A 16579-nucleotide genomic window follows, 5' to 3' on the forward strand; every position below is an offset into this window, starting at 1 on the left:
TATATTTCATGCGATTACTTTTGGTATATCGAGATCTAAGAAATCTACAATAGGATGAAAAGATTGGTATCCTTCACATTATTGGCGAACTCAGTTCATAGAAACAAGCAATTCAACCATTCTGTGGGTAAATCAAAAGCGCCACTGGAATATTTTTCACTATCCAATCATACACGCAAAAAGGGGAGACGCCACCATAGGGGCTGGTATGGGCGGCCGCCTCAGGTGGCTGGAAAGTGTGCACCTAGTTTGAGTCGTCCAGGTTGGCCCATGCTAGTTTTGTTCATCCTAACACACGAGCAGGCAATGTAAAAAATGAAGAAAAATGTTTCAATTTGGATGGGCCAAAAACATAAGTGCAAGGCAGGCCCTATAGCAGGCTCGTGGCCCAAACGAGCGCCTCCCATATCGATCGACAGCAGGAAAAATCCCAATTCATTCGCTCCAGCCTCCAGTCTGGTTCGCTCCTAACCTAGCCGCCGCTGGATAGAACGACACAGCACTTCCTCCCGCCCTTGTTGGAGGGCGGAAGCCAGGCTTCAAGCTAACGGAAGGACAAGAAGATGAAGATCCAACCCTGGGTGTAGCCTGCGTGGGAGGCAGCGGCGGCAGCACGGGCATGGCATCGAACTTGCGCAAAAAGACAGTCACAGCTAGCAAGAGTAGCATGCGCAACGAGCAGGTACATCACATCCCTGATTATATCTAATTCAACTCTTCAATTTCTGGCCAATAGTTAAACCTGACGGTGTTGTGAAACTGCTTGTATGTAGGGAATCTCTGAGAAAATGAAACCAATTTCTACTTATTTTATAACTCCCCAATCAATACTGAACTGACTAAATCTGATGTATCTAATCAAGTTTCCGGTGCAAACATACAAGATCATGTTGTTCTTGAGCATGAAGTGTCTAATGAACAGACTGCTAATGAAGGATTTGATGCAAACATTTTACATGCTCCTGGTGATGAACATATAGTGTCTAATGAGGGATCTAATGCAAGCATTTTGCAAGCTCATTGAAGGATTTAGTGTCTAATGATGATCTACTATGTTGAGAGAGACAGAGATTTGCAGGCATTGATGACAAGCCAATTATAGTGCATTTTCATAGCTTGAAGAAACGTCGAGGCCATCTACCAGAAAGTCCCCGTATCATGACAACATAGCATAAATACTTTTCTAATCTGTTGTTTGAAACTATTGGCATACTTGTGCAGGATAGATATATTGATATGCAGTCTGCGCACTGGTTATACGTGCAATTACACTTCGATATTTTCAGCCAGATAACGAATAATTCAAGAAGGTACAGACCATGTTTGCAGTCCTTGTACACCATGTTGCATTTTGTGTTTTTTGGTGCTTGCATCATTTAGTGTTTATAATCTGAACTACATTGGATCATTAGCTGGTTTTCAAAGTGCATGTAGCTTCACATTTCTCAAGTTATGTTGATTTCCGGAATGCAAGTGCCTTTGTATTTTTTAAGTTAAATGTTCGCCCCTGGTAACTCGAATTCGTGGACCAGCCACTGCACACAAATCATACACGAATGCCAGTACAAATTAAATGAAATGCAGGGACTTACGCTAGCTTGTTGTACAGGCTCACTGCAGCTCTGCTTGCGCTTGGGATGTTCCATGTACAAGTCCATGTTACCACTTGCTTGGATGTGCAGGCCTTGTGCTCCTTGCATCTCCCTTTGTATTTTTGACATGGTGAATGGTTGATCAAATAAGAGGAATCAACCTTGATGTTGTATCGGAGGACAGATACTTACAAGGATATACGGGTGTGCAGGATGTGTACCAGATCCCGTAGCACCTTCATGCTTCGCTAAAAAATGGATTTGCTTGTTTCAGATGATATCTCCAGAAGAAATAAGAGTTAAAGTCAGAGTTGCATAGGCGTGTAAGCTAAGAGAGCAGTGAAAGGATATCCAAACATCGTCGGAACAGTGCACAAGGGAGTGATGTGTGGATACCTAGTTCGGGCCGGCATTTGGGCATGCTCGCCTAGCTAGAGTGCGGGTCACTTCAGAACCGTTGAGGGTGATGCACTGGCGTTGGCCAGCCGCGCACGGATGCAGATCTTGAGTGGCAGCGGAGTTCTACGATGTGGTGGACGAGACCGTTTGTGAAGCCCCAACGGCCTCGGGGGGCGGAGGTGCGACGATGTGCTCGGTGAAGTAGCCCCGGTGATCTAGGAGACGGCGTCGGTGAAGCGCACTTGATGCGGTGGAACTCGGTGCCTGTGAGGCACGTCGGTTGCCACGGCCGACGTTGTCGGTGGACCACCCGGTGCGGTGGACGAGGGCGTAGATGAGGTAGCTCCGGTGCGGTGGTGAAGCGCGACCGTTGTCTTTGTCGTCTTCGTCCGGCACACAGGTGGGGAACGGTGGGGAAAGAGACGAGACGAGGGGCGATTCGAGGGTTGGTGGCGAATTAGGGATTTGAGCAAAATCTGGGCGCGGAAGGGGACGGTGGAGAAGAGAGATTTTGTAGGGCTAGAATTGGGGCCGCTAGATATTTCAATCCGAAACGTGGAAGCACGAACTTATATTGTCGTCGTCCTTTTTTGGGGGGAGGGGGGCTGGGTGGCTGGGTGCTACGCGTCTGTCCGACACACGCGACCACCCCGACAGGACTATGCTTCGGTGCCTTAAGGCACCCGCCTTTGTGTCCATGACATGTGGGCCCAACAGGTGGCTGGCCCATATGTCAGTCACCCTAAGGTAGTTGCCTTTAAGGCACCGAAGCAGCGTCCACCCCGACACGACCCTGATCTGCCTTGTGCGCTTACATTTGAGAATGCAAACAAATCTTCTTTCATTTGCAAACGAATCTATATGTATTACCATGCCCGTGTTTTCCTTGCAATAATTATTCATTCGAAACGAGATACTCCATCCGTTCACTTTTGTAAGTCGTTCCAGACAACTTAAAATGAACTGTTTTGCACATTGTCTGAAATGTCTTCAAGGTCTTATAAAAGTGAACAGAGGGAGTACTATAAATTAATTAATGATGAGTTATTTGAAAAAAATAGAAACGGTACCCACGCTAACGTGGATTAGAGTGTGTGTCACATAATAAGTTATTTGAATTAGAGTGTGTGTCACGTAGTTAGTTATTTGAATTAGAGTGTGTGTCACGTAGCGATCTCCAATTCTAACGTGGATTTCGCATTTCACTGTATCAATGCTACTTTTTTAATACAAATTCATATGTATATGATGAACACCATGGTAGTGAGAGAACTTTTGGATGGATTCAAACATATGACCTACAAAATAGCACAACAAACTGAGTCAATGTCAACTTTTCGAAACTTAGTATGGACAAATTCGAAATAATTACCTGTATGCCTGGTCCTCGGTTCAAATCTTACAATGTACACCGAATTGAAAGATCAATATTAAGTCTCGTACTATGTACATTCAAATGTTGTTTTTAGCCCCCCCCCCCTCCCCGCATAAATGCTACATACTTCCTGTATCAGTCAATCTTCCTCTCCTAACCACCTTAGGAAGCTATCGGTTTCCAACACACGTTCATTCTTTCTCTCCATGTTTCGATCTCTAAGTCTCTCAACTACACAACCCCTTTTTCCACTCTGTTACCAAATGTATTTACCTCACACACCCGCCATTGCACCCCATGCCAAGCTCTCTCTCTCTCCACCTCTCCCTCTCACCCTCTCGCGCTAAATACATGCATTGCCTATCTAGCACCCCCAACCTCTCGTGCGCACGCACACACGTTGTATATCTAGGTCACTCCCTCGAGACTAACTAACTCTTTCTTCCGCACGGCGGGCCACACTCGCTCAATCTCGCTCTCTTTATCTGAGTCTCATTTAACCTCGTTTTCTTTCACAAACAAATGGTATATCTCCCTGTTCGGGCCTCGATCGACACACTATATACTCTCTCACGCAGATTGTCTATCTAGGTCAGTCCATCCAAGCCGCCGCCATTCTTTCGACCTCATGGTGGGCCACGCTCACTCAATCTCTCTCTCCATATGTCTCGATTGACCTCGCTCTTTCTCGGACAAAAACGATATATCACCATGTTTGAGCCCATTTCGACCTATTCACATTGTATACTCTCTCACGCACATCGTCTATCTAGGTCACTCTCTCCAACCCGTCTCACTCTTTCGATCGCACGGCGACCCTATGTGATCAGGTGACCTTGCTTCCTCCCACGCACAAAATATATCTACACGTCTGTGACTGGATCATCTCTCAAGCTCTATCTTATAGCCCTCACCCTTGCCAAAAATCTCAATCGGACAATATCTCTCCAGAGCATATATATTTGTTCATTGAATGTCAGACCACACTCACTTTGTCTCTCTATCTATATGTCTCGCGATTGACCTCGCTTTCTCACACCGTATCTTCCACTCGTTGAAGCTACTACCTCTCCATCCCTCGCAAAGCCGGAGCTATTTATATTGCGAGGGGCACTCCAACCTTGGATTATTTTGTGTAGGCATTTATTCCGGTCGGCTTAGATTATATTTTCATAGCATTCGGCCCACAACTACTCCAAACACCGTTGCAACCCACGCAACTCCCCTAGTTGATTTCCCTCTGGCTCGGTCATCGCTCTCTCGCACGTCCTTTCTCGCCTTCAACGTCGCACCATGGTATTATTGAAAAAACTATGTTGTTTTCTTTAATTATTATAAATAAGCTACAAAACTACACACCGATATTCCACTTGGAATGGAACAAATTTCTACCCACAAATTAAAGTGCTACAAACTACATACCGAGGGGCCCACATGTCATGAAACAAATTTTGACCCATATACAAATTAAAAAATAAAGGACGATGATCGAACATGCGACCGGGCCTTCAAGCCGCACATCAATAGGCAACATACGTAGAATAGCAATGTTTGTTGTACCCCCTTTGTTCACATGATGTTTTTATATTACCACAGCCTAATTAATGGATAACATGTAATATTATTTTTAGTACTATGCGCCTTCACTTACTGGTGGGTTCCATGTGTGCTCTCTCTCTCCTCCCCTTCTACGTTTAGACGCACGGGCAAACAGGAAGAACTCGCGGGCGATGTTGCCGTTGACCATATCTGGACGCGTTCACAAGTCACGGCACCAGTTTCACGTACTAGCAGCACTAGTCAGTGTGTACGTGCAATGCATGTTAATTTGGAAGTATATTAAGTGCATGCGGATATTAACTACTAGGATATTATTTGCGTGTTGTCATGTGATTAGCACTATTTTTGGCATGAAATTAACTGCACGCTAAACGTGTTGAGCGCTCGACGTTGAAGCAGTCTAGGTCGTTGGATGACAAGGAATACATGTGACTTGATGAAGTTTTATATTTAATTTGATACGGCTCTAGCAGAACATTCAATCGATCAAACCATACATTTCGTTCAGTCTGACTCCGACTTTAAATTATACGGCGATCGATATAAAATAAATGGAAATGATAACGTTTGGATTTTAAGCATGGCAATCCGAATGTTTTTCATGGCAAATTTAGATTACGCGGCGGTGGCGGGGGCGTCCCTCGGTGGGAAGCGGCTCCTCGGCCGTGCTCTGTGTGTCGTCGGGCCACTGACCGACGGCGACCACATTGTCTTGCGCCATTGTTGGCGTACTCATGGACGTTGGCCTAGCTTCGAGGAAGGCCAAAATGTTCTGGACTACGGAGCGAGTCAACTGGCGGGAGGAGGCGACTGGCGTTGGTGCAAGGAAGCGGTCGACGGCGGCCATCCATGCCGCTGAGGGGGGCACTGGCACCCGCGCGGGGACAGGCGCTGTCAATGGCGCGGCGGAGACATTTGTGTGCACGGGCAGCGGCACGGGCGCACATGTCAGTGCACATGTAGGCGCATGCGCTGGCAGGTGCACGGGCGCGTGAAAGTCGGTGGGGACCTCGTGGAACCCCGTGGGATCAAGCTCGATGACACGAGGATGGGTGCTGGCGCAGTCGGGGCGACGGGAGCTGGGACAGGCGTGGCGTCTTCCCGCAAGGCCAGTTCAAGCTCGTCCCAAAGCGCCTTATGTTCTTGAGACTCCGGCTGGGTGTCTTCCTCAGGAAACTGGAACACTAAGGGCAGACCATCGTGATGCGGCATGGCGTACGTTTAGGTCAGACTAGTTGGAGGTAGACGACAGGAGAATCGGAGAGGAAGAGAGAGGATTGTAGCGATAACGGGTAGTGCATGGTTGATTTTAAACTGCGGCGCCGGTGACATTAAAAGTGGGAGCAGTTGGGACGACGGTGGGCGGCGGAGCCTGGTCAAAGGGCTCGCCTCCCGGTGAGCCTGCACAGCGGTCTACTCGCGCGCCTCCCTGACAGCCGGCTCAACGGTCTGCTCGCATGCCTCCCGTCGACTCACACGCTTGCTCGGGCGGCACCTGTCGATGAGAAGCGGGGACTCGTGGCGGCACGTAAACGCCCACGGTTTCAATAGTGAAAGCGTTCGCCTTAACGTGACAGGTCTTTGTCCCAAAATACCTTGGCTCTTCATTTGTGCAACTTGTCATAAGTAGCTTGTCTCAAATTGAAGAAAGTCTGCTCGCATGCCTCCCTGACAGCAGGCTCAGCGGTCTGCTCGCACACCTCCCTGACAGCCGGCTCAGCGGTTTGCTCGCACGCTTCCCGTCGACTCACACGCTTGCTCGGACGGCACCTGCTGATGAGAAGCAGGGACTCGTGGCGGCACGTAAACGCCCACTGTTTCAATAGTGAAAGCGTTCGCCTTAACGTGAGAGGTCTTTGTTCGGAAGTATCTTGGCTCTTCATTTGTGCAACTTGTCATAAGCAGCTTGTCTCAAATTGAAGAAAAAACTTATGAAGTAATATTTGTGCCATATCACGTGACCATGCTTAGTTTCAAGAATTTATGCTCACTTTTGGATTTTCTGAAATTTAAGATCCAGGATTCGAAACAATATCATAACCTGCATCATGCAATAAATTTTCAAGACGTACGTCTATCCTGTTGTATTTCTTAAGAAAGGATTTGGTAAAACATTTTGCTTAGTTAGACTTCAGACAAGTTATATATGCAGAGTAAAAGGATAATCCCTCTGTACCAGTGCATTGTCTGATATATTAACTCAAGTACTAGGCACGAACAAACGGGCTCAATTCTATGCTCATCCTGGTTTAGTAGTAGTAGTAGTAGTACCAGGCAATGCAGTTGACGGGTGACCTTGACGAGCGGCGACCGAGGGAATTGAACCGTGATCGGCACGGTAGGTAACGTTGTCTAGTTACTAAAGCATCCCTCCGTTGTTCATCGGTAGTCATTATGGACCAAGGACATGAGGGGAATTTCCTAGGGCTAGAATTCTGATCGCCAGATATTTCGAATTGAAACACTGAGGCTCGACTGGTTAGGGTTGCCTAATGTGCGTACCACGCACGCCACCGAAGGACACGAGCCCGGTTTTTTTAGGATCAACACGAGCCAAGGTCTGGTTGGTACGCCGTTGGGTCCTACCATTCGAGAATACAAAAGGAACCTTTTAAATTGTCGAACGAATCTATGTGTATTACAATACCCGTATTTTTCTTGCAAATACTAATCTCAACGTGGTAATTGATTTATGACAAGTTGTTGAATTAGAGTGAGTTTGTGATATAGTGATCTCAACGTGGATTTCACATTTCATGGTATCCCTAGTAAGTTTTCCAATGCAAATTCAAATTTAAAAGATGAACAATATGGAGGTGAGAAAACTTTGTATGTATCAAGCATATGACCACACATACACACAGAGAGAGAGACACGCACGAACACAACAACAATCCAATAAGTATAGTGCATCTATTTTTCCAAACCATGCATGTATGACACGAATTCAAAAATACTCCTTCTATTCCTAAATATTAGTCTTTTAGAGAGTTCAACAGGTAACTACATACGGAGCAAAATGAGTGAATCTAGACTCTAAAATATGTCTATATACATCCGTATGTGCCAGTCCATTTGAAGCCTCTAAAAAGACTAATATTTAGGAACGAAGGGAGTAAAATGTAAGACATCCATGGTCCTCAGTTCAATATTTAAAATGAACATGAAACTGAAACATGAATATTAAGTCTAGTACTACAGTACATGCAAATGTTGTGTTTAGGCGGAGCTATGATTGTCGGGGGTCGACCACTCGACCTTAGATAAAATTGTGGAGCTCTGTTTAGGGTTGTTTAGATTATACTAGTTGACCCGTTGCGCCAAATGACGTAGAGACCCGCTAAAGCCATGTTGTCAATGAAAATAGTTTCATTTTGCAAGAACAAATTCGATATTGGTAGTAGAAAACCTACATGTTAAACCATGGTATATTGAAAATATGTTTAACATGCTGCGAAATCCGAGTTTGAAAAGAAAATCATATTTGTATAACATGTATAGACCAGCTAAGGAAGCTTGTTATTAGTTGACAATATGGTTATCATGATGAGAAATCTAATTTGAAAAAACATATTTGTATCAGATGTATAGAGCAGTTAAAGATGTACTTTTTTAGCGGTGTTTTACCAAACTTTTATTTTTCATGTGCACGAATGGTAACAATTTTTTTAGCTTTGTTTGTACCAAACTTTTAGAGTTGTGGACAAGCACATATGGTAACAAATTTAACCCTCTTTTTTTGCGAATAAAGTCAATCCTCTTTAATAAAGAAATAAAGGAGGCTTTGTTGTCTACAATGATATGTACCTATACATTTTAATTTGGTAGTATAGAATCTCATTGAAGACCATGTCGTGTTGAAAATATGTGTATTTTTGGGTAATCTCCCATTGCGCAAAATGACAGAGAGATGAACTAAACACCATTTGTGCTTTGAAAAAAAATCCATTTATCAGTAGCACTATTTGTCTACTACATGCTTCACAAAAGTGTTTTATTTGTTTATAACGTGTATGTGATAATACATATAAATACCATCGACCACTGACATGAAAAGGAAGTAAAATACCTCCGTTACTTTGAAAATGACCTCAGGCTCAACTCACACAAGTCAGTAGTTAAGCTCATCGAGACTGAATTCCCTGACTGACCATTTACCTCATCTCCGCACTTCTGCTTATGTTCTTTCAACATGTATTGCTTACATGTGGCACACACTGCTGGCGCTTTTCAAATAAGCTAGCATGTGAAAAGTAGAAGCAACTGGCCGTGCTACATACGCACTGAATGTTCAACGCCCCAAACATTTTTCTCTTCTTCTGCCTGTAATGAGCCCTGATCGGTCGCTTTATCAAGATAGATACTGCACCCAAGAACTATTGTCACAACCTGATCCATCCATGAGACCCACTAAACACCATGTGTGGTTTGAAAAAAAACATTTATCAGTAGATTTGGTTTTGAGCAAGCATGTATGGTAACTATTCTAACCCCTCCGTATAAGAAAATTGAACGGAGGCTTGTATCAGGGTAACCTATGTCCAAAAAAATGTGTTGTATGTTCTGGATTTCTGATGATTTAGGTCTTGGAAGACCTGAACAGGCAAACATTGCTAAAACGTGCATCATTTACCAACAAGGTCTTTATTTTATACCAAAGTTTTAGGCAGCTACAGTTTACAATTCCAAAATGGAAATGTAAATACGTATGATTAATGTGGATGCAACAAAAGAGTTCTTAGAACAGAAGACTTGGACATGGAGAAACTTAGCGAGGTTCAGGAACACAATACAAAGGCATGCAACACTCCCGAACAGTGCATTGTACAGGACGTATAATGATCTCCAAGATCTGCAAAACTGATCCTCCAGAACACTTCATCTGAGTTGAAACACTATCAATCAAGCTTCATAAGATCTGTTCAACAACTCATGAAAAAAAGAGAAGACGATGAAACATGTGTTCTGTACACTCATGCCTTTCAAAAGAGTTCCCTAAAAAACCTTGTTTCACATAACTCTGGCGATGGCCAAGCCTGGGAGCCTTTGGTCGATGAGGACCAGACTAAGCTGACACTCCCATGGTTGCATACATCAACCATGCCCTCCCCAAGTCGGATCTACTCATTCTTAATGACATTTATAATCACATCTACATACAAGAAAACATGAGTATAATCAGAAAATGAAGAGGCTGGCAAAGGGCCACAAAAACAGAGAAGAGGCATGCCGAAAGCATATTCATGGTAATGTAAAAAGAAATCAGTTAGTAAGCTCGACAAAACAAATGGCAGTCTGTAACACCATTACATAGGGCAAAGGGACAATAGTTTTCCAGCATTGTTCAGTGATGCGGGGATAAGGGGAACATGACAATAATATACGTACATTCATAGGCAAAGGTAGACCACCCAAATAAGGGGAACATGACAAAGATGAGACGATCAACAAACGAACTAACACAACAGCACACAAACCAAACACTACAGAGAAGTCCTCAGCTTGATCAACCAACCATTGCGTAAAGAAAATATAAAAGGATGACAGCTAAAGAAAATAGAAGAATATAAGCTTAAGTGGCGAACAAATAGCTTCTGCACTCACTGCATATAGCTAATTAGCTATACTATTAAGTACTAAAATAAAGAATAGTCTGTTTGCCTGAAAGCTATTTTTTATATCCAACGCATCAAATCGATTTAGGATTTAACTCCACAACAACCGAAAGTATCAGTGTGCACACATTTCAGTTATGTTTCCTAATAGGCAGTAGGTTTTAGAAGTATCATAAGAAACCAAAGAATGAACTTGCCTGCCTCACCTATCATCTGGAGATTAATAGAAGGCCAAACCAATGCTGCCAAGCATTTTTAGAATTGGATCCCAAACAAATGGGAAATGATGCCTAGAATGAAAAGGCTGCACAAGGCACACAAGAATAATCTAAAGCGGGGTAATTAAAAAAATGGAATATTACCAAGCCTACTACGAAGCAGGATGCTCAACAACTCATATCTTTTGAGGAACATTTTTACACATCAAAAATTCAGAAGCGTACAAATAGAGCTAATAAATCTGGATACTGTATTCTGAATCTCCCAAAATTAGCTGAGCTATTCACACCCAAAAGTAGGCAAAGAAAGGTATATTTCTGTAGTTAGACTTATAGTTGCATAAGCACCCTTGCATGCGGTACGATGTCATCATGACCGAATCTATGAAACTGAAAATACATTGTTGTGTACTAATTTTGGCTCCTCGGAAGCTAGTACAAAAGAAGAGGATCCAATTGGATATTGTTCTTATCTTCCTAGAAAAGAAAGGTAAAAAACTGATTCAGTGCTGATTCCAGGTAGGTAAATAATCTATTCACCTTGATTAACCCACGAGTTTATATACTTATTCCTCGATTTTATCCTGTCTAGCAGGTTTGCAATAGACGTTGGTATAGGTTACTCAATCTGAGGTAATGGAGTAGATCAAACGACTGGGCCACTCAAATGTGATTTTCATCAATTAGTCATCACGGAACTGGCATACTTCTTCCCTCGATTTTCTTCTATCGAGTAGGTTCTTTATTAGAGATGGAATCAGAAGGGGAGATGTTATATCCTCAATATGCAAATTCAAGCTAAACAGTCAGAAGCAACAAACTGAATGTCCCAGCGAAACAACAAACTGTACTACAAGAGTCTGAAGAATTTCTTGGCTGCACCATTACTAATGAAGTTAACATCCACCCGCCAAATGATATTTGATCTAGGGGTAGGATAAAGAGAATTAAGGGGCATAATGAGAAAGGATGCAAAATAGGTAACAACAATAAGGCGAAGGTGTCGCAGCTATGCGAGATTCTATCTGTTTGTTCGCGTTTAAAAACAGTTTTTTTATCTGTCTCACTTCATGAACTGATAATTGGATATTGACTCTAACTGCAATACTTTTTTGTTTGTGTGAATGACATAGTTAATATTCATTCATCATTATGTACAGTTTTGTTGCAACTGAAATATATGTATTTCTACCTATCGGAATGCTTAGACTTTCCTGTCTACATATATATCACAAAATAACAAGTTAGATGCTTGCAGAAAACACATAAATTACCAGATATCTTGTAACGCAGTATAAAATACCTTGTGGTTCCGGGCAATACTGACCCTCTTCTTAATAGCCCCAAGCTCCTGAAAGAAACCTGCAAAATAATCGAAACCAACAAAGATGATATTAGGACCAGACCCCTTGCATCACCTGCACTTCTCCAAGCTCTAACGACAGAGACATACCTTGCATCTGGTCCTTGTAGAAGCCGTGGGGGATATGGCCGGTACATAGGACAGGGGTCGTGTTCTCCGGCTCCTCCGGTTGCTTCACCTCTCGGATCCTCTGCTCTTTCCTCTCCGGCAGCTACACCAATTACAACACAACATCAGGGACACGGAAAAAATGCACGCATGTGTGTGTGTTTTTCTGTTGGGTTCGATTTGGTTCAAAGGCAAGCACGCACACAACAAGAAGTCCTTCCCCTCACGGTCTTGGAACCAGCCGAGTGCTGCAAGAGAATCAAATAAGAGAAGGGCTTCCCCGATTTGGCCCAAATCAAGGCCGAAATAATGCCATCCTCTTATTTGATTTTCTACAAAGTTTTATTTAAACTAGAAAGTTGGTCTAACATTACATCATCATGCAAATATATACACTGGAGGGTGGGTACCCAGTAAAAGGACACCCTGAAAATGGAAATGCAATATGGTTAGCATTGAAACCCTCATTGCAAAAGAACCACCGGAAGGCCTCAACTTTCTGGACAAAACTGGGTACTCCATTCCACTTGGAATGTACTGGCAGTATGGCCTGAATACACACAAATGAGTTACGTAAGACACAAAGGCAATTGTATTTTGTTGTGCAGCATCATTTACCTAGCACAAAACATTTTTTAAAAAGTGTGTTTCCGTCTTTCTGTTAGCACTTATTTACCGAATAGGAATGTAAAAGCTATATTTAAAATGGCAGGGTCTTAATAAAATACAATTAGATAGAGCAGCTCAGATGAATCAATAACATCCCTGCTTTTACGAATCCAATTCTTAGAACTCTTGGTATATTGCTATCTCTGTCCAGTCTAAATGTACGCTCGCAACATCATCTTGCGAAGTAAAAAAATGATTTGATGCATCCTATGTGCATAACATGATCTATGAAAACAATTTTACACAAAGCATATAAACCAACTTGGAACTATTCAACGACCCATTGCCATTTTCTGAACTTAATCAAGAAAAGTAGCTACATATAGCTAAAATCAAAGAGAAACTATGAGGCTGCAGAAGAGCATCGTCTCCTCATGCCTCGTTTCCTGAGAAGAAGATAAAAGGGAAGGGTTTGCGAACACACAACCACGGCATGCCTCATCGATGAATCAGTGGCCAACGGGAGGAGGCCGCACGGAGAGAGTAAGAAAGAGATTGGGTGAAGCTCACCTCGGTGTTGGCGGCAGATGCGGTCGCCGTCGCTCCTCGTGTGCGCATCTCCCCCAATCCGCGCCCCTGGCCTTGACCACCGCGCCCGCTGCCTGCCGAGCCTGCCACGCCCACTGCCCGCCGAGCCTGCTGCACCATGTGTGGCGCTCACAGACGCTAGCCGTCGCCGTGCATCAGTCATGGCACCATCGAGACGCTCGATTTTTCCTTTTCCTCGTCTAAATCCCGACCGGAAGACCCGGCCGTTGCCATGGGGCCCAAGTGACGGAGATGGTCGGCTGTGAGGACGAAGGAGGGAGGGGGCCGGCGACGCGGGGAGGAGAGGAGGCGGCCGAGGCGAGACAGGAGAAGAGGGGCGGCGACATGGGAGAGGATGGAGCGAGCGGGGAGGAGAACGAGGCGGAGTGGGCGCAGGGCTGGCGGCTAGGGTTTTGACGCGCAGGCGGAGCGGATTGGCAAATTCCCTTGGGGACACGAACAAAGTTTACCCAGGAAGGAGCGTCCGAAACGAGCCCATCAGTCATTGGTCAACGAAAACAACCGTGAAGTGAAAATCGAGTTTAACTGTTCTGAAAATCTAACGGCTTAGACGTGTTTGAAAGCCAGATCTGACGGCCCACGAAGGCCCAATCTGGGAAGCCTTGTGGAGGTGAGTTGGCTAGCTTCATTATATTTTAAAATTTGTCCCTACCCTCCCAACCACCGATTGGTTGTGCACCCCCCACCCCTCCTCCTCGGGAGAATATCATGTGCCCCCATACCTTAAATGCTATATGCCGATACGAGTTGCTTGGAGCTTGTAGATCTGAGATATAGCAGCTCACATGATGTGTCTTAATGTTTTTGCAGGAAATCTTGATGAGTTTGAGAATTGCACACAATTTGTACAAAAACTACTTAGATGCCCTTTGTTCCCATATCCAACGATCTCGAAGCTCGTATCACTGTAGCATCTAAGATGAAGGAGGACATCATATTCTCCTGTATGTAAGAATATCATGTGCTACCACACCTAAGATGCTTTGGTGATACAAGCTCTTCGGAGGCGTTGGATTTGTGACCCAACACCTCCTTGGTGGTTTGAATGTTTTTTTTGCAGAAAAGCCACAAAAGAGTTCGGCCACTGCTTACAAGCACAAAGACTGCTCAGATGCCATTGGATCTCAGATCAAACGACCTCCAAGATCGTATCACCGTAGCATCCAAGTTGCGATAGCACCTTATGTTTTCTCGCACGGGAGAGTATGTGGTGCTCCCGCACCGTAGATTCTATGATGATACGAGTTCACTGAGATCTAACGGCCCACAGTAGGAGGTTTGAATGTTTTTGCAATATACGGCTGATAGAGTTTGGGAAATGCGCAGAAAGTACAAGTACTACGCATGTGCCATCTGATCACTGATCATACAACCTAGATGCTCATATCACCGTAGCGGGTAATTAAGCTACGGGGAGCACCTAATATGTGCACCGGGGCACACACGAGGCCTGAATGTTTTATTTCCAAAAAAACCTTTGGAGAGTTTGGAAATTGCACATAATTACAAAGACTACTCCCAAGCCATTGGATCTCACTTCCAACGGTGTAAAAACTCGTATCACCATAGTATCTAAGCTGCGGGGTGGATGTGATATTCTATGCCACTGTCATTTTTGTTTGTAAACTTGCAAAAAACGTGTAACTCGTGCCGTTACTTGTCTAACCGTGCAAAATGTTTGTTCAAAAAAACCATCCTACACTGAAATATCGAAACAACACACGGGGGCCCCACTTGTCATTAATCAAATTTGGACCTAAAACTAACAAATCTGAAAGACGAGATTCGAACTGGCAACCTGGACTACAAAGCGTAAGTCGATAGCCTAAAAAAACGAACGATTGTTGGCTTTGTCCCATAACTTGATTTTATACAGTACTTGCATTGAGTAGAGTAGAGAGAGTGCCTCGTCAACACGTGCATGACCGTTGTCTCACTTACTGTGGGTCCGAGGTCTGCGATCTCAGTCTCTCTTCTCTCCATCGTCTAACCTTTGCACGGGCACACATGAAGAGCGGCGCTAACTTGCCGTGGTGTTATTACAACTAAAAAAAGTTCGGAAAATAGAAGAATCGCCTAGAACAAGAGACGTTGTGGCTGGTTGAGACAGAGCTAACCACATCTATCCTCCATGCCACGTTTGCATGATGAAGCTGTGTGGCTAGTGGGGTGTTTTCGACCAACTGGCTGGGTCCCGAGGTCGAACCATAGGTACTACGTCTGATACAGTATATTTTTACATGCACATTTTTCCTCCGTGCCGAGATGTGGCACACCCTATGTAGCGACTAGACCTCAAACGGTCCAATCTCTGTGCTCCGGTGTCATCCCTGGATCTGTAATGCTGACACCACACAGTACTTGAAGGATTTATAACAGAGTAGCAATCACACACCTATTACATCGAGTGTCTCAAAAGATAACTTATTACAATAAATATGGCTTAAGGCCATCTAATAACGATAACAGCGGAAGGCTTGGAAGATAAGTGAGTCCATTGACTCCAACGGCATCACTGAGTATAGAACCACGACCTAAAAGCACCTTAATCGTCGTCTGAAAAGTCTGCAACATTAATGTCGCAGCCCAAAACGGGTCGTAATGGAATGAAATAAGCTATTCTATATGCATATATGGCTGGTGGAAAGCTCTATGGTTACAGTTTTGCGTAAAGCCAATTTTTGCCTACTGCAAAGGAATAAATTTTCTTTAACTATCATGGTAGTTGTTAAACATTGAGAATGATTGACAGCATTCTCAATCCCAATTAAGCATCACCATTAGACAAAACCCAACAATTAACTTTAGAGTAACATGATGAGATTCACATGATAATCCAGGTACTAGATACTCAAGATGTCCATAACCGGGGACACATCTAACCATGATTAGTTTATACACTCTGCAGAGGTTTGCGCACTTTTCCCCACAAGACCCGATCTCCTCCACTGGATTTCTCGCACTACATGGTGTTTGAGAAACGGATGACCGAGATAGTCTTTCATAAGCGCTAGCACCTTACGAACGGGTAGACGTACCAACCTACATCCCCTACATCTGCTAGTCTACCACTGTAAGAGTTCGCACGACTTAATCAACTATGCTAGAGCCCATAGTAGCTTGTGGTTGCA

The 16579-nt window shown here is 44.0% G+C and overlaps 1 protein-coding gene across 8 annotated transcripts; it reads right to left on the minus strand.

The window, feature by feature from the left end:
• Positions 1–9619: 9619 nt before the first annotated feature.
• On the minus strand, positions 9620–13891 carry LOC125543789 (uncharacterized RNA-binding protein C1827.05c-like). Of its 8 annotated transcripts, none has more exons than XR_007298775.1 (5): positions 13410–13891; positions 12641–12780; positions 12434–12478; positions 12213–12333; positions 9620–12121 (listed from the first exon to the last, which is right to left on the minus strand). XR_007298775.1 is itself a non-coding variant. In XM_048707257.1 (5 exons), the coding sequence occupies exons 1-4, from the start codon at positions 13545–13547 to the stop codon at positions 10762–10764; spliced, it is 402 nt and encodes a 133-aa protein (XP_048563214.1). In that variant the 5' UTR covers positions 13548–13891; the 3' UTR covers positions 9620–10078; positions 10748–10761. The 8 variants fall into 8 exon arrangements, 4 of the variants coding, with proteins under 4 accessions (XP_048563214.1, XP_048563215.1, XP_048563213.1 ...); XR_007298774.1 differs by having other exon boundaries at positions 12605–12780; XR_007298773.1 differs by having other exon boundaries at positions 9620–10845; positions 12063–12121; positions 12434–12780.
• Positions 13892–16579: the final 2688 nt, after the last annotated feature.

Source organism: Triticum urartu, chromosome 3, assembly GCF_003073215.2.
Source record: "Triticum urartu cultivar G1812 chromosome 3, Tu2.1, whole genome shotgun sequence".
In the NCBI taxonomy this organism is placed as follows: domain Eukaryota; kingdom Viridiplantae; phylum Streptophyta; class Magnoliopsida; order Poales; family Poaceae; genus Triticum; species Triticum urartu.

What these genes read in the sequence shown, in the direction of transcription:
- LOC125543789 (XM_048707257.1), bottom strand. Translation starts at nt 13,547, where the DNA reads ATGGTGCAGCAGGCTCGGCGGGCAGTGGGCGTGGCAGGCTCGGCAGGC. An exon ending in CATCTGCCGCCAACACCGAG is followed by an intron (nt 12,334 to 13,409) that starts GTGAGCTTCACC and finishes TAATTGGTGTAG; the next exon opens with CTGCCGGAGAGGAAAGAGCA. An exon ending in CTACAAGGACCAGATGCAAG is followed by an intron (nt 12,122 to 12,212) that starts GTATGTCTCTGT and finishes ATTATTTTGCAG; the next exon opens with GTTTCTTTCAGGAGCTTGGG.